The sequence below is a fragment of the Pipistrellus kuhlii genome, unplaced genomic scaffold (genome assembly GCF_014108245.1).
Source record: "Pipistrellus kuhlii isolate mPipKuh1 unplaced genomic scaffold, mPipKuh1.p scaffold_m20_p_19, whole genome shotgun sequence".
In the NCBI taxonomy this organism is placed as follows: Eukaryota; Metazoa; Chordata; class Mammalia; order Chiroptera; family Vespertilionidae; genus Pipistrellus; species Pipistrellus kuhlii.
The window spans coordinates 8,345,760-8,370,908 of NW_023425504.1; the positions used below are offsets into that span (position 1 = coordinate 8,345,760).

The following is a 25,149-nucleotide window of genomic DNA, read 5'->3' on the forward strand; positions in this document are numbered from 1 at the left end:
TTATTTTCTGGCTGAGCAAAATATATATGCTTATATTCCCTCTCATGGATTTTATACCTTCAAGTAAAACAAAACAAAACAAAACAAAACAAAAAACAAAACTAGTAACCCAACCACAGAGCAGATAAATTTAACTTAATAAAGAGCTTAGGTTTTGGATAAAACCCACTTACTTCATAAGCCTGGGGGCTGGTTAGGCATCTGGCAATGGGTCCACAGCAGGCAGGGAGTGTTGTTGTGAGAGGAGGCCCACTATGCGTGAGCAGAGGCTTCAGATAGCTGTGCTGGTTAAGGAAGGGGTGTGTTCATTTCTTCACAAATTTAAAAGAACAACTCATTTGATAACAGCCACCATCACAATATACCAAGTATTTGAGAGGATATCTATGGGCTTTCACATGTTGTCTCATTTCATCACCACATTATGTCAGTGAGATAGCAAAGGGAGCTTTTATTACTATCTCTATATCACAGATATGAAAACTAAGCTCAGAGAGGCCCATGATCTGCCTAAAGTCACACAATTAAGTAAATTAAGCACCAATATTCAAACCCAGATTTGTGTGATTCCAATAATTAAGAGAGTTTGGTATTAATGTAAAAATAGACAAATAGAAAAGAGAGTCCAGAAACAGACCCCCACATATATGGCCCAGTGATTTACAAAAGTTTCCACTGTAATTCAGTGGGTTAAGGATGGTATTTTCAATAAATGGTGCTGGGTCAATTGAATACCCATATAGAAAACAGTAGCTCTTAACCCATACCTCACATTGGACACAAACTCAATAGCTAAGACAATCATATTTTTAAAAGAAAATATCTTCATGACCTTGGGATATGAAAGATTTCTTAAGATATAAAAATCACTAATCATAAAATATTGATAAAAATAAACCTCATTAAAATGAAGAACTTATGTTCCTCAAAAGACAGGATTAAGAACATGAAAAGATGAGTTACATATTGGAAGAAGATAGTCACAATACATGCAACCAACAAAGAACCCAATTCAGGAATATAGAAAGAACTTCAAATTAGGTAAACAAGAAAATTCACATAATGGGCAATAGGACTGAACAAACATCCTTCAACAAAGAGGATATCAAAATGGCCAATATGAAAGGATGCTTGACCTCAGTGGTTAACGGAGAAATGTAAGCTAACCCACAATCGACAGCACTACAAACCCATCGATATGGCTAAAAATGAAAAGGCTAACCAATATCATGTTTTGATGGAGATGTGAGACAACTGGAACCCCTTAACTTGCCGGTGTGAATACAAATCTGCTACAAGCACTCTGGAAAACTGGTTGGCACTAGCTATTAAAGCTAAATTTACACTTGCGCTAAATTCTACTCTTAGGTATCTAACTCAAGAGAAATGAGTGCCTATGTTTACAAAAATATATATACACGAATGTTTAGCCTCATTTGTAATAGCCCAAAGTTGGAAACAAACCAAATGTTTATCCATAATAGATGGTTAAAAAAACAATATAAAAAACAAAACAAACAAAAAATAAACAACAACAATCCGTAGTATATTCATACTATGGAACACTACACAGCAATGAAAAAAAGTGTCACTAGTACAGACAACAATATGGATAAACTATACAATGTTGAGTGAAAGAAGCAAGACATGAAATAACACATGATTCCATCTATATGATAAACAAAAGCAGCTAAAACTAATCCATGTTGCTAGAAATCAGAATTGTGATTGCCCTTTTGGGGGTGGACAGGGAAGTCATTATTGACTACAAGAGAACACAGGGTACCTTCTGGGGTACTGAAAATGTTCTACACACTTTCTATGAGTGACAAGCACACAAGTATATACACAAGTCAAAATTCATTAAGCTGTACATTTAAGATTTATGTATATTGCTGTATTTAAGTTGTATCTCAATTATAACAAATAATCTGGCTATACAAAGGAACTTAAATCTAGAGTGATGAATCATTAATTCCACCAAGGCACTGGATTTTAAAATTACCAGGTCTTAGTCTAGTAATACTTAATAGGGTAATATTGAGTCAAACAAGTCTTGGTGTTTAGCTTTATAAAACTATACAGAAAAAAAAGCTATTATTCTATTCTTTCTCTATATTAGGATCATTTAATTGATTTGTATATTATGCAGAAAATGTACAGAACAATTTATGTAGGAAAGACTAAACAATTTTTGTTGAATGAGAGGGGTGAAAAGGCCTAAAGAGATGTAGAAGTGGCTTATATCCAAAATGCTTATAATGGAGCCAAAAGTAATGACATAATCATTAAACAATTTTAAAGAACCATGATCTTTCTCCTTAATGAGAGTCTTAATACCATAGATATGCATGCATTCTTGTTTCCTTACAGTAATGTATTTCAGAAATACCCTGTGAAAAGTGCACATAAAAATCTAGCCGACAGAATATAGTAAGTAGCAAATTATAATGATAAGTATCCAATGCAATTTTCTTAAATATAAATGATTTTGCTCAGAAAGTCAAAAGCAAGGAAAATCTTTTTATATAGTTGTCCCAAATTTGCTTCAATGGAACATAAACCAGGTTTTGATTTATTTACTGGTAAGTAAATAACTCCATGGTCCCTTTTTATAGTTCAATTTTCAAATAAGAAATTAATTGTAATAAATGGTGAGTGATAAAATATTTTAAAGACATTATATAGACAGGCTATAGAGTCCTATGTGTCAAACACAAGGCCCGCGGGCCAAATCCGTCCCGCCAGGCCTTGCAATGTGGCCCGCACCGCGCTGTCATCACTGCACTCCGCTGCGTTTCCATCACAATGACAGTTTATGACTGTTCAGTAAACCATTCGGCCCGCGATTTAGGCTGGATTTTAGATTTTGGCCCCTTCTCTGATTGAGTTCGACACCCCTACTATAGACTATAACCTGATTCAAAGTATAGCTATGAAGAACACTATTACAATAGGACAAGAAAAAAACTTGATAAACAATGAAACATTGGCATTTTGAATAGAAAAGATAATCTGCCAGTATTCGGAAAGGTCAGAGAAAAAAGGTATATCACTCATTATTAGGGTATCTAACATTAAAATCTGTGTTCTTAATCTTAATATCGTGCTTTTTCCTAAGGAAGCCTTTCCTTTTTTATTCTAGTAAGTACACTGACAAGAACCAAAAATACCTTTTTCAGGGTTCACTAAAATTACCTAAAGGACAATAAAATTTAAAGTTTGCTCAATAAATAAACCTATATATCAAAGAAAATCTAACATAAGGGCTCCTTCGTTCCTTCACACAACCAGCTTCTGCAATTAACAGTAACTACTAGTTTCATGGGTTTTCAGAGGAATCCATTTGGGTTGGTTTCCTTTAAAAACCTTCTCACTTCTCTCTCATCGTTGTTTCTAACTCTCTATCCCTCTCTGTGAAAAATCAATAAAATATATTTAAAAAACAAAAACAAAAAACCTCCTCACTACTCTGAAGAGAAAGGGAAGACCAAAGATTTTATGTTCTGCTTCAGGATTGGAATGGTCAAAACAGTTGTTCCATTAAATTGCAATTGTCCATGTCCATAATACCATTTGTTTTTCTCAATTAAGGATACTTATGATCAAAGTTGTACCATATCCGGAAAAGCCAGGCACTCTCGGCTTTGGTAGTTCTTCTTTCATTTTCAGGAATACCCTGCAAACAAATAATAAAGAAATCAATATATGCATAAAGATAAAAACACATTTATTTAAGAGTCACTTCTTTATACAATCAGAAATATGTATGAGGTACTCTCCAACCTGGGGGACATTAGAAATTTTTAAAGTTTCTACTATGTTCTTGGAACATTAGCAAAATGAAATCAAGTAGGGAAATTCCATATTAAGCCTGACCATCTAGGAGGGAAGCCTAACATAGCAAGCTGGCATCTTCTAAATAGCTTCCAAAAACATAAACTGGGTCCTTATTTGTGATGTGGTGGGGCCAGTAGTGGGGAGTTAGGTCAATGGGCTCATGTCGGCTCTGACATGAACTAGTTGGGCAAGTTCCTTCCACTCTGTGAGCCTATCTGAATTTCTTCATGCATGCAATGTGAAGGTTAGAAAATATTTAAGGCCCTTTCTAGGATGAGTATTCTATAGTTCCATGATTTTGGTTCCTTATTGGGTATAAATGAATCTTCCTTTACACATACACAATAGAAAAATGTTCAAGAATATTGCATGGACTTATAAGAGCCAAAATACAACTGTATTTCCTTTTATATCAGTAGGCATAGGTTTGTTCTGTGTCTTGCTTTTTGAAGAGCAATTAAGCTATAAATCTCACCACATAAACACCTGTACACTCACACATTCCTGTGTGCTTCTGTTCCTCTGTGCTTCCCAGTGGACACTCACAATATTGAGTGAATAATATAATGACCCAAGACATCCACAGGGTTTTGAAGGCAAGGGGAAAAAATGTATTTTTTTTCTGTATGTCACAGGTGGTATTCACCAACCTGGTTCTCTCCCTGTAATTCCATTTCCATTTCTCCTCTGTGATGACAGAGGTGACAAAGCAGGTGGAGACTAAGAGGTAATGATCAAGCATTTGTCTGGTAATCTGTATGATGAATTTACTTGTTTTTAGACATAAGATTAAGGAACTATTATCCCCTTGGTAACTACCCCAGCAGCTGAGCATCATGGGAATTTATCCAGCCTAGTTTGCTCAGATATTTCAAGCCCATGGAATTATACTTCAAGGTTCTTACCAAAAAAGAAGCAAGTACTTACTATATCACATACACACTCATCACTCAACAGCTAACAAAATTAGCATTTAGGAAATGAATCTAATGATTTTTTGAACCACTCCCTGAAGACAAATAGCCCAGGGCTTGTTTCAGACAAGAAAAAGAACTGTGTTTTGAAAGAGATGATTTCCAGCTTTAAAAATATTTCTGCGATTTCCCATCTAATCTAAAGTCTAGGGTAGAGTCACATATTGAGTGGTGCTCAGAATCCATTAAAAGGTTGATGGAAAATACCAAGAAAGAGTGGTCAGTCTACAGAAGGCACAAAATTACACTGTACTCAGTGTATCGGGTTCAGGTACAGGGGAACAACTGAGAAAGTAACACAGGGAAGCGGGCAAGAAAATGTGGGCAAGGCTATGGCACAGAGTAAGAAATTGCATTCTCCTGATCAGGCAAGGAAGACTCCAAAGCTTCTCTGTAGTTCTCAAGGGCAGCTGCTGGTCATCCAATTTGAAAGTTACACAGGAAGAGCAGCTGGAGTGGGGCTTACATCAGAGAAAAGCCATCATGCGCAAACCCAAGTGGAAAAAGGCTCTCTGTGCCAGAGCAGTCACTTGAAAACTCAGGAGTACTTATGGGACGTCTCTTCTCTGCAGCCAAAGCCCAGGTTGGCCCACACATATAAAAGCTGTCACCCCTGATAACCATACACTGACTAAAATTCAGTTTTGTTTCTATCACAGAGTCAGGAAAGATGCCAGTTAAAAGCTGATGCAAATGGGACAGGATCTAAATGTGGCACGAAGTCTACAGCAGATTATTTTCTTTCCAAACAACTGTACATTTGACAGAAATGCCAGGGACAACACAAATGCATATTTACCAAATGTTCTTGGTCTGAATCAACACCAACCCTAAAGGAGAAAAACAAAAGGCAAATGAGATCTTGAAGCCAAAAAAAAAAAAAAAAAAAAAAAAAGTCTATTCACATATGTATATTGTCAGGGAACTACTTTATTTCAATGCAGAAGCTATGGAATGGTTAATGTTTTCTTGCTTTCTCTGGCTGTTGATATAAATTTTTGGCTCCTGCCACTTTGCTTAGCAACAGCTCAGATCCTCAGACAAGCAGGGTCTACTAATGATTCTCTTCCTACAATCCAACTTACCATTTTCAGAAAAATAACATTTGCTTCTCTGAATACAAGTTCATTATAAGCGGAGTCAGAGAAAGCAGCATTGTCCCAGTTACTGAATAAGAACTACTTACTGGGTAGTTCCAAATACAAGGCTGGCACAATGCAGTTCCAGCAGGGAGTTTCATGTTTTTGGACCTCTCAGCTCTCATGGTAACATTCTGTTGTGATGACCGAAGAGAGGGTCCAATTACAGTTGTTTTTTTTCATAGGCTAATGGATACACATTAGCCTTGGTTCTTCATAATTCTTTTTCATCTGCTCAGATTCCTGCTTTTCTTTTCCCAAGGAACAACTTCATTATGAAGAAGTTCTCTTTGACTCTTCTCTATCTCCTCGACACCAGCAGCACTCAGCAACTCTGTTCATTCTTTCTAAGCTGTCTCTCACATCTTCTCCCCTTTCCATTTCAACTTCTCACGCTCTGGCCTCATTCTGACTCATGGGATCTGTAGCAACTGGATGTAAGGTTTTCTAGCTGCCAAGCTCTCCCCTAGATTTTACTATTTAGGGCATAGACCTCAGTGGGTTAGTCCCTTGACAAAAGACTCTGAGAGCGGCTTACAACTCAGAGGGTGAAGTCTAAAGTCTGTTGTATGACATTCAAAATTCTCTACAAATTAGCACCCCACTGCTCCAACCTGCCATTAGCCACACCTGACTACTCTGCTCCAAAATCCATGTCCTCTCCCGAGCCTCCATGCCTCTGCTCATGGTGTTCCCTCTATCTGAAATGCACTGTCCTGCATTTTTTTTATTCCTTTACGAGTTCCACATGAACCATTCTCTGACCCCCTCCAAGAAGAATCTGTTTTCATTTATGCTTTAACAACACTTTCTTGAATCATCTATAACACTTAACACAGTATAGTTATTTACCTATCAGTCTCCCCAAACAGACTGAGCTCCTTGAGGTAAAGGTCATGTCTCAATTCATCTCTATAGCCCCCCAGTCTAACACAGTACCTGACATACAATAGGTGCTCAAATGTTTAGCAATTAAGGTCACTACTTCAGACAACACAGAAAAAACAGCAGTGTGAGAATCTGTAGCAGTAGCAACTCAGAATACAAATAATACCGAAGGGAGGGAAATGATGCAAGACCTCATCTGAAAGGCAAGTGAATCATGGTTAAGTACTTGAAAACAGTTATAAATTATGAATCCGGATATGACCGGATTCATAATTCCAAGAAAGGCTCATTTCTTTGTTAAAATGGCCAGAAGCTGCTCAATAGCTTCTTAGCACATTAATCTCCAACCACATTTGTGCATCTAAAGTGACACCTAGTGGTCTGAGAGCGAGCAAGCACCAATTCAATGTAATAAACAACATTGTGCTAGGCACAGAACATAGATGCGAATTAGACTTGGCCCTGCTGTCATGGAGCTCAGGGAAGAGTGGGGAAAACAGACACAACTGGAGCATAATCCCCAAAGACTCTGCAATCAGGGAGAGCTGGGTTCTAAGCTGATCTCAGCTCCTTTCCAGCTGTGTGAATGAACTTAGTCAAATTACGTAGCCCAATGAACCATGATTTTATCACTTGAAAAATAGGGATAATATTCACCACACAGAGTTGCTGCAAGAATTAAATGAGAAAAATGCAACTTGAGATGTTAAAAGAGTGTCTGGTACATCATTAACATGAAGTGGTAGCTCTTATAACAATACTAGAGGCCCGGTGCATGAAATTTGTGCACTGGCGGTGGGTGTGTGTGTGTGTGTGTGTGTGTGTGTGTGTGTCCCTTGGGGGGGGGGGTGTCCCTTAGCCCGGCCTACACCCTCTCTCAGTCTGGGACCCCTCGACGGATGTCCACCTGTCAGCTTAGGCCTGATTCCCACTGTAATCAGACATCTCTCTCACAGTCCAGGAGCCCTCGCTCCTTATGGCCCTCCTGCTCGCTGCTCCTGATGGCTCAGCTCACTGTTCCTTAGCACTGCTGCAGAGAGGGAAGAGGCACCCACCACCACCACTGTGTTTGCCAGCCATGAGCATGGCTTCTGACTAAGCAGCGCTCCCCCTGTGGGAGCACACTGACCACCAGGGGGCAGCTCCTGTGTTGAGTGTCTGCCCCCTGGTGGTCAGTACACATCATAGCAACCAGTAGTTCCGCTGTATGGTCAATTTGTATATTAGGGCTTTATTATATAGGATTGTTATTACAAGGCTGATCAAAATAAGTGCTGTCATAACGATACCCAAATACGTTAAGCAAATGGAAGAATGGTTCCAATATAAAAGAAGACAGCAGAAAGGAGAAGGCACTTGAGCTATGTCATTTCTTGGGAGTGAAAGAGAATTCAAGGCTAAGAAACAATAGCAGCAAATGCTCAGAGACAGAGAATTGTAAAATATGTGTGGTAAATGACAAGGAGCCAAATGTAACCATCACAAACTATAAAAATATGTAGGAATAGCTAGCTTGTTAGCTCTAACTCACTGAGGATCTGTTGTCTATAAAACGGCTAGAGTGATGCTTTTACCCTACAAAAATAATCATGTCACTCCTTTACTTTAAAATCTTACAAGATTTCCAATTGGACTTTAAAATCCAAATTCATTACCATATCTTATGAGTCCCGAAAGCAGGGATCCACAAACTAAGGCCCACAGGCCACATTTTTGTGAATAAAGTCTTGTTGGAACACAACCACACCAATTGACTTGTGTATCATCTGTGGGGCTTTTTAAAATATATATATATATTATTGATTTTTTTACAGAGAGGAAGGAAGAGAGAGAGAGTTAGAAACATTGATGACAGAGTGACATCAATCAGCTGCCTCCTGCACACCCCCTACTGGGGATGTGCCTGCAACCAAGGTACATGCCCTTGACCGGAATTGAACCTGGGACCCTTGGGTCCGCAGGCCAGCGCTCTATCCACTGAGCCAAACCAGTTAGGGCCTGTGGGGCTTTTTTTATTTTATTTTATTATAACATATATATATATATATATATATATGTTATATGTCAAAAAAATATATATATATATCTCAATATATATATTGATTTCAGAGAGGAAGGGAGAGAGAATCATTGATTGGCTGCCTCCTGCAGGCTCCCCACTGGAGATCAAGCTGCAACCCAGGCATGTGCCCTTGACCAGAATCGAACCTGGGACCCTTCAGTCTGCAGGCCGACACTCTATCCACTGAGACAAACCAGCTAAGGGCACATCTGTGGGGCTTTTACGCTAGAGTTGAGTAATTGAGACAGAGACCATATGGTCTGCAAAGCCTAAAATTTTACTATCCACCCCTTTACAGGATGTGTTTGCCAACTACTGCCCCTATAGGATTTTGCCCACCTTATTTCCTATCTACACTTTAATCACTATATTCCAACTATGTGGGCTTTTTTTTTCTGTTCATTAAAGAAGTCGTTTTTTTCCTGCCTCAGGGCCTTTGCATATGCTTTTCTCTCTGCCTGGGCTGCTCTTCTTCGTGCTCACTGTTTAACTGGCAATACCTTGTCCAGACTGATGTTAAATGTAGGGGGGAGAGAGAGAGAGAGAGAAAAAGAAAGAAAGAAAGAGAGAGACTGACTCTGACTTTTCCTGACCTCCACCTATAAAATACGTTTGATCCCTAGTCACCATCACAGTACCTTGTTTGTCATCATAACATTTAATATCACCTAAAATTGCCATTTTCTTTTGAACGCTAGTGTACTGTCTGTGTTCTCCCACTAAAATACAGACTTTATGAGACCAGGGACTTTTTCTATCTTATTATTATACTACTGCTGTACCTCTCTAGGGTCTCAATCTTCACATTACTGACATTTTGGCACAGATCTGTGCACTGTATGGTGTTTAGCAGGACCCTGGGCCTTTACTAATCAGATGCCAACAGCAGCCTCCTGTCTTAGATTGTGTTAATAAAATGTCTCCAGGCATTGCCAAATGTCCCTTGCAGTGGGGGCAAAATCACCCTCAAATGAGAACCATTAAGTTAGAACTTAAAACAGTGCCTGGCACATGGAGTGCTCAATTTACTGAATGAATGGCTAAAAAGCACATTTGCAGTGCTGTGCTGAGAGTTTTACAGACATTAGCTCACTGACTACTTACAACAACCCTAGGAGACAGGTACTAGCACACACATTACAAATGTGGTAATTGAGGCTTAAAAGGGTAAATTGAGGCTCAAGATCATAGAATTGGTAAAGGAAGGAATAAGAACTCAAAATTAACGAGCAAGAACTCATAGTCAAGTCTAAGTCTGCATTAATCTTAAACTTTAAGGACTTATTATCAGCCTCCTCAAGATTATACTAGCCAAATTTCAGAATTGGGAAGTGAAACTTAAATTCCAGTCTCTCTTTGCAGAGGCCAAAAAATCCCCAAAAAAGAATAACAAGAGTTCACCTAAAACTATAAGGTAATCTATCCCCGGTGTGGGGTTAGATTTTATATATAATCTAGAATGGAAGAATTCCGGGGATAGATTTATATATGTATAACCTATAATAATAAAAGTGCAATTTGCTAATTAGACTGGATGTCCTTTCGGACCACCTTCTGGATGAAGCCATGGTGGCAGGGGCTGAGGCAGCCACCGCAGCAGCAGGGACCAAGCCTCTTGCACAAATTTTGTGCATCAGGCCTCTAGTACATAGAATTAAAAAAACAAACTATGCTATAGGACAAGCAAGATAGAGCCAAAGAGTTTGCAAAGCTGGTGAGGGATATTCAACTTTATGTGAGTATGGGGGGTTTGTAGGGTGTTTTTTTTTGTGTGTGTGTGTGGGTAAAACATGGATATTTTGTTTGGTTTATATGAAGGGAAGTTAGGGAAGAGAACTGATTTCACTTAAACATTAAGAATCCATTTAAGAGTATTATTTTTCCAAAATTCTTACATTTAATTTTTTTTTTAGAATAAGGAGTCTTCATTTACAAGCTCTTGAGAAAAGGAAGATATTTAAACCTTTCAAAATTGACCACTCTAATTTCTTGATGAGGTTCCTTTACCCACCTTTAATTGTCTATATGACACTGAACAACTTGGAAATTTTTAAGCCTCTATTTCCTTATTTGTAAAATGGAGCTCTGTGATTAGATAAATTTGTAAATTTGATTAGATAAATTTGTAAAATGCACTTTGTAAATACCCAGAACATAGTAGGTGCTCAAAAATTGTCCAGTACTCCCTGAGGTAATAATCAGGGTTATACAAACATTATTTTTGTGTATTCTTTATTATATACAGCAGCACAGAAACTGCAAGAAATGTATTTGAATAGTAAAGCAAGATAAAGATAATAATCACATTAAAAGTGTGATTTAAGCCTGGCTGGTCTTTAGAATAAAAAAATGGAAAACAGATTCTATAAAATGTGAAATACAGTTTTCTCTAATGAACCCTAAGTATTCTGGAAGCTCAGTAGCTCTTTATAAAAAATATTTTATTGATTTTAGAGAGAGGAAGGGAGAATGAGAGAGAGATAGAAACATTAAAGATGAGAATCATTGATCACTTGCCTCCTACACACCCCACACCGGGGATCAAGCCTGCAACCTGGACATGTGCCCTGACCAGGAATAGAAACATGACCTTTTGGTTCATAGGTCAACACTCAACCACTGAGCTATGCTGGCCAGGCTCAATAGCTCTCAAGGCCTATGAAGTTTCAGCCAAACACAGGACTAAAATCTACAAAGGCTTTAGCAACATAGGCTGCTGTATCCATGGAAACAATGCAGAACTCTTGAGATACAAGGGAGCTTTCCAATTGAATACATTAATGAGTGTGCATCTAACACCGAGACCTCACAATCTCAACCTTGGATTGTCAGGTCAGAAACTATGCTGATCATAAAGATGAGAAATAATGATAATATCTCATATTAATTAGGGTTGAGATAAACAGGATTGTATCACAGGGTGCAGGAGAAAAATTTTGATCCAATCTGGTAATGTGGATCAAAAGCCTTAAATATATGAATATTTTACATCTAGGAATGCATATAAGGAAATAATCAAACAAATACACAATGGTGTATACATTAACAAATGTCTACATTGTTATTGGTAATAGTAATAGCAAAAGCCTCAAATGTTAATGGTAATAGCAAAATCCTAGAAACAATACAAGGTAGAGATTTGGTTAAATAAATTATAATACAATAAATAAATAAACAAAAATATATACAGCCATTAAAATAATGTTATTTACTAATAACATAAATGCCCATGCTATATTACATTTAAAAATAAGTTTACAGGAGTACCTGTAGTATTGGCCCCTTTTGTTAAAAATATATAGAATGCATAGCAAGAGGTCTGGAAAGACATCCTTTAAAGCACATGTGTCAAACACAAGGCCCGCGGGCCAAATCCGTCCCGCCAGGCCTTGCAATGTGGCCCGCACCGCGCTGTCATCACTGCACTCCGCTGCGTTTCCATCACAATGACAGTTTATGACTGTTCAGTAAACCATTCGGCCCGCGATTTAGGCTGGATTTTAGATTTTGGCCCCTTCTCTGATTGAGTTCGACACCCCTACTTTAAAGTGTTAACAATGGTTATTTTTCTTTTGCATATCTTTCATTTTTCTGTACTACATGTTGTTTAGTTTTTAAAAGAAAAACATTAAATATTATAGACTTATCAAAGCTTAAATTTTTATCATGATTAAAAGAAAATAACCTGAATTATAATTTAATATGGAAATGAGGTCCCCAGTCACTACTTACCTTATATGCAAGCATGACAGCATGGCAGTGGTGCCACCACCAAATACCCATACGGTAAAAAACACAATCAGAAGTGTGGTGCTGAACATCATTTGTCGTGCATAAGTGGCAGTATCTCGAATGGCCAAGGCAAATGCCATTGCACCACGAAGGCCTAAAAAGAAATGGAACAGGTATTTCTTCAATAGCTTATTACCAATGTGAGCCTCATAAATTCAGAGAAATAAGGTACTCTGAGAACTTAAGAGGGGTGTGAACAAGTACATATCAACGTACATAAGTATAAATAAATGGAAAAAAGAATTAGTAGATGATACTGACATACATTGATCTTTGTACAATTTTTTGAAATTTATTTTTAAATTTACATACAGTAAAATTTACTCTTTTGGGTGTATAGTTCCCTAAGTTTTGACAAATGCATAGAGGTGTGTGACCACTAACAGAACCAAGACACAGAACAGTTTCACTACCCACCCACCTCCAAATTCTTTTGTTCAACTTCTTTTTAATCGAACCCCTCTGTCACTGTGTCAATACCCTGCCAACCACTCATCTGTTCTCCGTTGCTATGCTTTTGTCTTTTTTCAGAATGTCATATAAATGAAATCATAGAGTATGTGACTTTTTGAGACTAGCTTCTTTCACTTGGTATAATGTCTCTGAGGTTCATCCATGTTGTTGTGTGTATCAACAGTTTGTTCTTTTTAGTGCTAAGTAGTATTCCATGGCCTGGATGTACAAGTTTGCTTATTTATTCACCCATTGGAACAGAAATGGGCTGTTCTTCGGTTTGGGCAATTATTAATAGAATTGCTATAAACATTCACAAAATTCTGTGATTTTGCATAAAGTCACAGCATAAAATTATCTTTATCTTCTCTACTATGTGTGACATGTGGGAATTTGGAACCAGAACATGAAAATTTTCCCATAGAAGGGAATACAGATACTAAAAAATTTTTTGGAGGTTGCACCTTCAATAATTAAGGGAGTAATATCTTACCAGCATATCATTTCTATTTAAAATCAAGCTAGCATATACACTTTAAGTGGTTTCTTGGAGTGGGAAAAGAGAGGGAGTTATAACTTACCAGCAAACATCATCATGTGTTGAAAATTTGATCCAATCTTACTTCTTCTACCCAAATTAAGTAAGAGGGACAAGGGGTAAATATTAGCAGCTCTCCCCAAGAAAATAGCAACCTAAAATTATTAATAGGTTAAGGGTAATTTCTTTTTACTATATTAATATTACTTAGACTCTACATTCAAGAGTTTCTAACAATCTTTCTATTTCTCTAACACAGAGCAGTCCAATGGAACTTTGTACAATGATCATATGTTCTATATCTGCATTGTCCAATATACTGAGTGCTTGAAATGTGGCTAGTGTGACCTAGGAACTAAAATTTTATTTCATTTAAATTAATTTAAATTTAAATAACCACAAGTGGTTAGTTGCTACCAAATTGGACAGTGCAGATCTAACATATAGGAAATTCATGAGATGAACAGAAACATGTTTAAAAGCAGAGATTCTTGGGTATAATCTTAAGATTATTACTACAATAGGTTAATTCACTTTAATTGTCAGTGTTAGTTGGAGGAAGAGTAATACTGGCTAAACTTGCCCTTGATTCCTCGGGACAAAGAAAAGGGAAGCTCAAACAACTCATACCACTGAAATTTCTGCTAGCTCTGATGCAGTCCTCTAAGTATATAACTTCCACCCTGCTTCAAAGGGAAGGCTTAATGGTAACTCAGAATGGTTTTAACAACAAAAACCCCCACACAATTTTAGTGTCTTTTCTTCCAGTTTGCTGTCTATAAAGGCTCTGCTTTACAATTATAGTTTTTATCTCAGAGGTTACAATATAATCTCCACCCCATTTTCCAAAAGATATATTATATAAAGGAAAATCTAAGATTAAAAATAAAACAAGGATGGGGATACAAGTGCTGACCTAAGTACCACTGGAAATCATTAGCATCTGTAAGACTAAAGGCAAAATGGAACTGTACATAAGCATTATATGCTCATTGGTAAACTTCTATCTTATTTAAACCCCAGTTAATTTGGGTCTTTGTCACATGAAACCAAATCTAGATCTTAACATAGCCAGCAAGAGAACAGCTCTCCCTTGAAGGGGTCAATTTTCACAGTAGGATTTTGTATCCAGAAACTTCAATTCCTAACAGACTCAGAAACCTAGGGAAAATAATTAATGGTCTTATTTCTGGTTAAGTACAATGGATCAAGGAACGTGACTGCTGAACAATTTCTCAAACACTAGCAGAATATGGAGTTACCGATCTCATGGGAGTCTTCCCGCTAAGGTTCTTTTTTTTTTTTTTTTTTTTTTTTTAATGTATTTTATTGATTTTTTTACAGAGAGGAAGAGAGAGAGATAGAGAGTTAGAAACATCGATGACAGAAAATCATCGATCAGCTGCCTCTTGCACACCCCCTTCTGGGGATGTGCCCGCAACTAAGGTACATGCCCTTGACCGGAATCGAACCTGGGACCTTTCAGTCCGCAGGCCACGCTCTATCCACTGAGCCAAACCGGTTTCGGCAGGTTCTTCTCTTATTAATAGGGCTTTATCTTTTTTGCCTGAAGTTCATTACTAGAAGACTAAGACGCTGTAGAATGGCATTCACTAATACCTCACTTTCTAACAGAGATTCTACTTAGAGCTTTAAATTAAAAAATATTTCTGCTAATCTCTTTGGCAGAATCTGTATTCTGAGGTGGTTTTAAAAATATTACTTTTTAAAATCACTAATTCAAACATCCTCTCTGACCACAATTTCTTTTCATGTTTCATGTTTATCTATCTCACTTGGATAGTTCTTCCCCCTGACTAGGACCTCCAGTCCAAAGATTCTGCTACTTTCCCCTAACAGTCAGTCCTTTCCCTGCTTCACTTCCCTTCTTAACCACATCTTTTTCAAAAGATTTTTATTGCCGAAACCGGTTTGGCTCAGTGGATAGAGCGTCGGCCTGTGGACTGAAGGGTCCCAGGTTCAATTCTGGTCAAGGGCATGTACCTTGGTTGCGGGCACATCCCCAGTAGGAGGTGTGCAAGAGGCAGTTGGCCAATGATTCTCTCTCAACGATGTTTCTAACTCTCTATCCCTTTCTCTTCCTCTCTGTAAAAAATCAATAAAATATATTTTAAAATATTTTTATTGATTTCAGAGAGTGAGAGATAGCAACATCAGTGATGAGAGAGAATCACTGATCAGCTGCCTCCTGCATGAAACCCACTGGAAATCAAGCCCACAACACAGGTATGTGCTTGACCAAGAATTGAACCATGACTTCCTGGTTCATGGGTCAATGCTCAACCAAGCCACAGTGGCCGGGCTTCACCACATCTTAATAATATTCTGAAACACCTGACATTCATTTGTCTCTTTCTGTGCTTTCTTTGCCTTGATCCTAAAGAGCCCACTTTTCTGTGCATCCACTTGACAAAACCCCAAAATAGATGGAATCAACTATCTCTTTCCTCCCAAGCTCACAGCTAAGTACTCCAGGTCGAAGTCATACAATAGGGCAGACTGATTCTATTGCTAATATCTATTTCTCAGACTCAAGTGGGTCCCTATTACTGCTCAGCAATCCTACATCATTTATTTGTTCAACTCACTGTCCCATTCTCTAAAAATCTATTTCTAAATCGTCTCCACAAAACTCCTGTCACCCGTGGAAACCAGCCTCTAAGATAGTCCCCAAAAATCCCTCCCTGCAAGTATTCACAGCCTTGTGAAGTCCCTGCTCACACTGCACCAGGATCCACCTGTGCGACCAACAGAATGTGGCAGAAGGGATGATGGTATATCACTCCAAAGGTTAGGTTATAAAAGGCACTCTGGATTCCATCCTGGGGCTCTTTCAGCTTACTCCCTCTGGGGGAAGCAATGTTATGAGCTGCCCCATGGAGAGATCTATGTATTGTAGAACAGAACTGAAGCCTCTAGCTAACAGCCATGTGAGTAAACTTGGGGTAGATTCTCCAGCCCATCAACTCTACAGAGTACAGTCCCAGCCCAGTAACCTCACGAGGGCTGCTTGAGCCTGAAGAGCCCAGCTAAGCGACTTCTAGTATCCTAACTCTCAGAAACTGTAATATAATACATGATTGTTATTGTAAGTTGCTAAATTTTAGGGTAATTTGTTATATAATAGATAACTGATAGGCTACCTGCTCCTATCTCACTTTCAGCAGATAATCTCACCTCCAGCAGATAATCTCACCTCATATTTAATAGATTAAAATAGAGGTCAGCAGTCAGGAACACCATCTTGCAAATGTGCCTTCATCTCTTTATAACCTACCCTCTCCTGGAGCCATGGTGGAGTTATTCCTCCTCCCAGTGAAGGCCATTACTTCCCTACACGCTCTGGATTTCATCTCTTCCTGCCTTCTCATGAGGCTGGAAATACTGATTGCTCCTTTTCATGTACTCAGCTTCTCTCTTTCAACTGGATTTTAAAGACTCAACAAGTAAGAAAGAATGAGGCAGAGGGCAGGCAGCCTCCTGCCTTTCACCAGCTTTCAATGAACCTGTGGCATAGACTGAACTGCTCTCCAGTCTCTACTCTCTCTGTCTTCGCTTTAGCAATAGAGGACAAACATGTTATAGTTTTCTCTTTGGGGATTGGCAGAATGGTAGGAAACTTTTTTTCTGTCATTTCAATGTATCAGCATTATTTGTGCAATTAACAGATGAAGATAGAATAGAATAAACAGAGCAGATAAAAGAATTAAACTCCTTACTTCTTGTACTGAGAGGAACACTTTATATATTTAAATGTATTCTTGTCAACTATCCCTCTAGGAAACACATGCGAATTTCAATTTTTTAAAAAAGTTTAAAAATAGAACAAATTATAAAGGATACAAATGCTCCTACTACAAATGTTGGGTTAAAGACATGATTCTGGAAGGTGAACAGTGTCAGTCCCATGTAGGAGAAGATGAAATTCTCTGCCAAGAAATTGAGAAGCTCAAACAACTGAAACGAAATGTTAAAAGGTTAGTCCAGAAAATAAATTAAGTTACATAATGTGAAAACATGAGTATTACTACTAAGACAACAAAACAGACATTTCAAATATGTAAAGTTCATGTATATCCCCCAAAATATGTGATTCAGAGGCAAGCAAATGTAGTAATGACATTAGCAGTCCCACAGAGAAAAAGAGAAAAGTTGCCTCTCACTTTCCCCAGTCAGCTTCCCTTCTCTAATCTAGTCATTCTTATCCCCTTCTTCCAAACCCTGACAATTTTTCTTATGAAATGTTCTTTGTTGTCCTGTCACTACCTTTGTTTACCTTTCATCACTTCCCACCCATAATGCTGCAAAAGGACCCTAATTGGTATCCCTGTCATCCATCTGTACACCCCTACCCAATGAATCTCTCTAAATATGGCAGTTTCATAGACACTTCCCTTTCACAGGCTATAAAGACCCAAGTTCAAATTTTTTTGTCCTGGCATAGAGCACTATGACAACTCTCATATTGCTGCCCTGCCATGTGATTTCACTTTTACCTGGGTCTTGTCCTTAATTTATGGAGCCAGTGCATCATTGTCTTGTGCTCTGTACCCTCCTTCTAGGGTAGCTTTGTAGCTCTTCAAGCCTCAAGCCAACCCCTGCCCCTTCTCTGAAATCTGGTATGACATGTAATCTGAAATACAAAGCTAGAAATTCTACTAATCTGTTTTTTTAATCTTTATTGTTTTAAGTATTGCATATGTCCTCCTTTTTCCCTACTGACCTCTTATAGTCCACCCCTGCCCCACCCCAGGCCTTCACCACCCTATAATCCGTGTGTTGTATTTATGTACACAAGGTTAATATCACCAATGGACACTGTGACCTTGTTTTTTTTATTCCCTACCCCACTGTCCAGAAAAATGCCACCACCACCCCAGTTGATTATCGTCTCTATACTTATTGCACTGAGCTAATCTGTAAAAGGGATTTGTAGCCCCAGTGTTTAGGAAGCCTAATTTCTTTTGAAGGAGTGGGAAAAAAAGCATATGTCAATCACTAAATTTGTGGTTCCAGAAAAAAGAAGTATCTTTGCTCCTGCTTTGTCATGAGTTCTCTCAGGCTAATCTCAAGTGTTCTAATCATTTGGTAAAACTTAAATCTTCTATTCCTTGATGTAATCATAATAAATTCTGCATCTGTTTCTATTCTAGACATTACATATTGTTCATATCTTTGTAAAGACTAGCAAATGTTTCAGGTGTCCTACACAACTGTTCATTCAAGGCCATATGAAACCCAATCCCTGATGTTTTCACATTTCTGGAAGTGCCTAAAGGATGTTAATCTTCTCTGCATCACCTAGCAGTAGATCCAGTCAAATCAGAAGTTAAACTTACCAACGTCAAACAGCCATGGTTCTAGTCAGACCTGACTAGAAAAACATTCCTCTTAAAAGTCATTAGGTTAAGAAAACAGAGAAGGAAGCTAACTGACACAATCACAATAGTCCCTGACTATTCTTGTCACCTACCTTTATCCTAAAAACTGTCACCCTTCAACCTGCCAATTCCATCTATTTCTGGAGTCAAAGAAAGAGGAGCCAGGTGGTGAAGGCCTGGGGCGGGGTGGGAACTGGGTGGTGGGGGCAAGGAGGGAAAAGGGGGAAGATATTTGTAATACTCTCAACAATAAAGATTTTAAAAAATAAGAGAAGAGGAGCCAGAATGAGTAGGCATCATTTTGAACAAATTTGTTTCACTACAGGGAGAAAAACTTGATTCACAAACTATAAAGTTTATCTTACCTGTTTAGTTCTATGCTGAGATTCTGTGGACAAATTATTGTACGTATAATGAGCCTGCGTGATGCCACAGAACAACACTGCAACCACTCCTGCAATGAAAAGTGTTCAAAGTTCATGTGAAAGGAGAGTTCCCGACTTTTCTACCGAGGCTTTTATTTTACAGAAGTAGATTATACGCTGAGTGTTGACATTTTTAGTTATGACTTATTTGTTGAGACATACCATTTGCATTGAAAATCTTTTTGACATTCTAAAGTGACAGCATAAATTCCAACCCTAATAAGTATGTCCAAATACTAGAGGAGTTGGTCTACTAGGAGATAAAAAAATGACTAGCAGAGTCACTCTCTTGTAAGGGTTTACAATCAAAAGGAGAAAGTAACCTACCCGTGAAACCCCATGCTTCAGCCAAGAGGAAGGTACTCCAGGACATCAAGAAGAACAAGCCTGTCTCCAACAACTGGAACTCGCGTAATTTGGTGAACTTTGTCACGTAAGACTGTTAAGGTTAGTAAAAATCTTAATACAGAAGTGCAACTAGAAAAAATAATAGTCAAAGCAAGGCAACCATGAAAGTAAAAGAAGGGCCGAAACCGGTTTGGCTCAGTGGATAGAGCGTTGGCCTGCGGACTGAAAGGTCCCAGGTTCGATTCCGGTCAAGGGCATGTACCTTGGTTGTGGGCACATCCCCAGTAGGAGGTATGCAAGAGGCAGCTGATAAATGATTCTCTTTCATCGATGTTTCTAACTCTCTATCCCTCTCTCTTTCTCTCTGTGAAAAATCAATAAAATACATATTTTTAAAATGTTAAAATATATATATATATATATATATATATATATATATATATATATAAAGTAAAAGAAGGCTTTACTGCCTAACACAAAAGCCACAGAATAAAAAGGCACCAGAGTGAAGTAACTCTTAAAATGAGCATCTTACTGAGTGAGCAGCCATCCCTTTTATGAAGAAGTCTAACAACAGCTTAGTCTTTCTGATTGTTTTATGGGTATCACATGCCTTGCCAGAAATCACACAGTAAAGGAGAGGTAGAGATGGGAGCAACAGATCAGATACACTACATGCCAACTCTGATTATTAATCTGTGACCCAAAGCAAAAGAGCTTCCATATTTATGGAAATTTATATTTATTTAAAATGTAATTTCCATGAGATTTTCCATTTATCTGATGCCCTAACACCTCTGTGATGCAGAGCATTCCACGATGAAGAAACTGAAGCACGTCACTCACTTAACACTAGTCTAAAAAGTATTTGCTGGTTTACAATGGAAGGGCCTATGTGAAGCTGTGATAAACCTCAGGCTGAAATCTACATTCACTTAAATAAACCTGTACTACAATAAAAAGATTAATAAGATATACTTCCTACCCTCAAGGAACTGTAATGGGGAAGAGATACTGTTGGGCCTAGCTCCTTTGAAGAATTCTTTTTACTGCCCCTTTGTGCCTCAATTCACCTGTAAAAAGCCATAAGGTAAGTCCCTTTCAGTACTTAGCTGTAGTATAGCAAACTTATAGAATCTTGAAAGCAGTATTAGTTTCATAACAAAATGTCTTAGAAGTTTTAGAGCTGGGAGCTCTTTACAGGTCATCTAGTCTGAATGATTTTCCCTACTGCTCTCACCCCCCACCTTCCTACACAGAGGACCCATGAGGTGAAGTGTCAATGCTTCTATACCAGAAGCTCCAAGAAGGCAGAGGCCATGTCTGTCTTGTTCATTTTTGATACCCAGGAGCATAGCACCTGGCATACAGTGAGCAATAAAAAATGTTTTCTGAATGAATACAGGAATGACTTGCCCAATATTGCAAATTACAAACTAGTGGCAGTGTCTAGGACTCTGTGGTAGAAGGTTAAAATTGGTGAAAACTGAGATGAACTCCCATCTATCTTAGCCCAGGAACCCTATCTAGTTCAGTTCGCATAATGGTCATAGGTTTCTTATTTTTCCTTTTAAATAAACAGCAAAAGACTGCCAGGCTGAACAGCAAAACAGAAGACTCAGAGGCTCTTTGAAATATATGTAACTTTATATAAATTTGGTCTACAACCTTAAAATTCACCCCAAAGGGTGACTATGCCTAATTAAACCTTTGTAGTGAAAGTTTGAGGACATGTAATCCTACATAAAACAATTGCATTATTTTCTTTATTGGTAAAGATGAATAACTAATGTTTTCAAACCAAGTACTTTGTTATAAGTTAATAATAATAACACAGTGCCAATTATAGAACTAGGAGAGACCACAGAACACGGCATTCAATTACATTGTTGGGTTAATAAGAAAGGATAAATATTATAAAAGGATATTAAAGCTGTCACCACTCCAGTAGCAGCACCCATTGCAAAAGATCCACTGAAGATCCCAAGGAAAATCCCAATCGATTTGAACATGGCTGTGACATCAAAGGTGTGGCTGTTGTCTCCAGCTGGCTGGTATGCCACTATTGAGCTACAAAGAAGAGATTGTTCTTACTTCCAGAAGCAACTTTTATTTTAAAAACATTACCTAAAAATAATTACATGGATAAATAAATAAAAACACTACCTAGTGTAGAACTTAAAAGATGAAATTTTCAAAGGGGGGACTCAAAAGGCACCAGAGTGATGTTAGTGCTATACTTTGGATTCGAATTGCCAAAGTAAGGTCAAAAGGTTAACCGTGTAGTGGCTCAAGCTAACAAGAAAAGTTAGGTGTTGTTTTTTTTTGTTTTTTTTTTTAAAAAAGACCAAACTAAAATTTCCTAATTTTACCTATTTTATTGAAGTATAGCTCTAACATCAATTTCTAGTAATGTTACCACGAAATTTCTGAGACTCAAACTCAAATGAAAAATTTAAACATCTGCATTTAAATGTTCAAAGTGACTAGATCACTTTGAGATCAGTAGATTTGATATTGTTTCAATAAATACAAAATGGCCTTTAATGTCATGCTTTTTTACCCATAAGGGACCCCACCACCATAAATGAGATCTGACCACATAATAACATGAAAATATAGCCAGCTAGCTGGAGAAAATAAAGGATATTGCTACAAAAACCTTTCTTCTCCCTGATGACAATTTTCAAAATGCTGTTTAGAACAAACTATCTAATGCTATGCCTCCTGAGACTACCTTCCCTGGATTAGTTCATGTACATTCAAGATTCACATTAATCACTAGTTTATGCTTCAATCACTAAAATGTATGAGAACACATGAAAAGCATGATGGGCTGAGAATAAATGAGAGGTTTATTTTCTTATTTTTCAGTCAGATGCTGGCCTCTGAAATGAAATCCTAACTCATCTTTTCTACATCAATCAACATTTTATCTTGAGGCAAGTGACATTGTTATGAATACTTTCTAAAAACATTCTGAAAGTAATATAATACACAATTGGGGAGGGGGAATCAGTCCACAATGCTGACAGATCTATCTTTTCCACCTGTATTTCTTTTCTCTTTTTTATAACATGTATGCTATTTCATGTTTAGTTGTAATCACAATGCTGCTTTAAGTGACAACGACATAAGAATTATTATAGTATCTCTAACCTTGGTTTTTAAGACTTCAAATTGGTCCAAATGGGAATAACATAAAAATTTAAAGCATTTCCCCAGTATTACATATTTAAAAATTGCTGCTAATCTTTTTGCTCCTATTAATAACAGTGTGGGGGGAAAACATATTTGTGCTTTTAAAAAAAATTGGACTATTTCCTCATGCTACATTCCTAGAAATAAGGTATTACTATATCTATGCCTCTTTTTATATATTGAATAATCTCTTTCAAATAGACCTGTATTTTTAGAGGGAAATATGACTATTTCTCTCAATTTTTTAGTGATCATATCCATTGGCCTAGAAATTCTACTTCTAAAATATAGCATACAGAAATAGTTTCAAGGATTAACAGAGATTTATACATACATATGTTTGCTGTAGTACTACCCATAATAATATTACAAAAATACCAAATATTAATCCACAGGGATTGGAGAGATAAATTGTAGAGTATCCTTATGATGGAATAATAGAGGTATTAATATAATACAATGTCCAAGTGGAAAAATTTAGTTACAGAAAGTATGTCTAGTACTATATTTTTTTTGTTTAAAATGGTTAATATATTTATATGTATGTTAATATCCTAATGGAAATAGTCTAGATGAAAACCTTAATAGTGTTTATTTCTGAGAGCTAGAATTTCAGGGATTTACTACCTTCTAAGTCAAATTACTTGAATTTTTGTTAAATTATATTAATTTTATGATAATAAATAATGACAAAATATAAAATACAAAAGAATAGGTGGTACCAATTTCAATGTTAACACCAATGTACGAGTGCTCTAATTTTATGACACCGGGATTTCTTTTTTTTAATTTTTTAAAATTTTTATTGATTTTTTACAGAGAAGGATAGAAAGTTAGAAACATCGATGAGAGAAAATCATCAATCAGCTGCCTCTTGCACACCCCCTACTGGGGATGAGCCTGCAACCAAGGTACATGCCCTTGACCGGAATCGAATCTGGGACCTTTCAGTCTGCAGGCCGATGCTCTATCCACTGAGCCAAACCAGTTTAGGCAACACCAGGATTTCTTAATCTAGCATCATTGATATTTGGTGCCAGATAATTATTTGTTGGATGGTGGATGCTGTCCTGTGTAAGATTATTTAGCAGTATCCAACATAAAGTAGACTATTTCTATCTAACATACTTTAAAAGATGAATGAAAAATGATAATAGACAGATTACTGAGCACTCCAGCTAGTTATTTCTACCAGCCAGCAACACAACTGGTTTTCTTTCAGGTTTTGGGCAGAAACTCATTTGCTCAACTCCATTAAGACACCTACACTGCTAACAATTTCCTGATATGATATTCTCTAGATATACAGTCCTTCTCCACCAGAGTTCCACCAGACCATGTAATGAGTTAACTTATCTTCTATGAAATCTAGAATAGTACTAGCTATGTACCATCCTTAAAAGAGAACTAAGAAATCACTTGAATCATTCTCTATAAGGCTTATATTCCCTCACAGAACCCTGTTTGAGAAAGGCTATAATAGAAGGAAGATTGTGGCCCTTTGTGAGTTATTTTCTCCATTAATACTATTCAACTGTTCCTTCTCAAATTTGCAAGAAATAAGTTACTTTACTAATGGGAAAAGTAAGGCACAGGGCATGACAGTTTAAAACAGGACCAGAACAGAGATTTTTCTGACTCTTCATCCAACAGACAATGAGGAAGGAATTTTTGTTACAAATATATTGATTTTATTAGTAATTTTATTACTTATTAGTAAGATGATTAAGTAGCAGAATAACTAAGATGAGGAATCCATGCTAAAAGTAATTGCCTGTACCTTATTCTTTTCATCTAGTGATCTTACATGCTCTTATGTATTGAAAGCTTCAACAATCTTTGTAGCTTCATTAATTTTTATAACACCTAAGTTATAACCACACTGTTCATTTCTTCCTCCCTTCAAATAATATAAAACTTTTACTTTGCAACTATTGTCAATGAAGGTACATATGTTCTGTATCAACATTAGTTCTAGCCTTTAGGCTTTATTTTTTTTTTAAATTTTATTTTATTGCTTAAAGTATTAGAAATAGTAATACATATGTCTCCTTTTTTCCCCATTGACCTTCCCCTGGCCTCCCCTA

General features: G+C 37.3%; 1 protein-coding gene and 1 long non-coding RNA gene across 4 annotated transcripts in view; both read right to left on the reverse strand.

Moving 5' to 3' along the window:
* The window catches only part of SLC9A6 (solute carrier family 9 member A6), a 57,501-nt gene that overhangs the window by 7,917 nt on the left and 24,435 nt on the right, over window positions 1-25,149 (reverse strand). For all 3 annotated transcript variants that reach the window (XR_004988871.2, XM_036443344.2, XM_036443343.2), the window contains exons 7-15: window positions 21,790-21,931; window positions 19,841-19,946; window positions 19,454-19,542; window positions 17,551-17,664; window positions 13,730-13,841; window positions 12,636-12,789; window positions 5,614-5,644; window positions 3,600-3,679; window positions 174-279 (exon numbers count right to left, since the gene is read on the reverse strand). Coding sequence is in view for 2 of the 3 variants with exons in the window: in XM_036443344.2 (XP_036299237.1) it covers window positions 174-279; window positions 3,600-3,679; window positions 5,614-5,644; window positions 12,636-12,789; window positions 13,730-13,841; window positions 17,551-17,664; window positions 19,454-19,542; window positions 19,841-19,946; window positions 21,790-21,931 (934 nt within the window). In the remaining variant the exon portion in view is untranslated. The remainder of the gene's footprint in view (window positions 1-173; window positions 280-3,599; window positions 3,680-5,613; window positions 5,645-12,635; window positions 12,790-13,729; window positions 13,842-17,550; window positions 17,665-19,453; window positions 19,543-19,840; window positions 19,947-21,789; window positions 21,932-25,149) is intronic.
* Window positions 1,532-3,593, reverse strand: LOC118722013. The gene is made up of 3 exons (XR_004988873.2): window positions 3,461-3,593; window positions 2,905-3,369; window positions 1,532-2,693 (listed from the first exon to the last, which is right to left on the reverse strand). It is a non-coding gene; the product is annotated as an uncharacterized LOC118722013 (long non-coding RNA).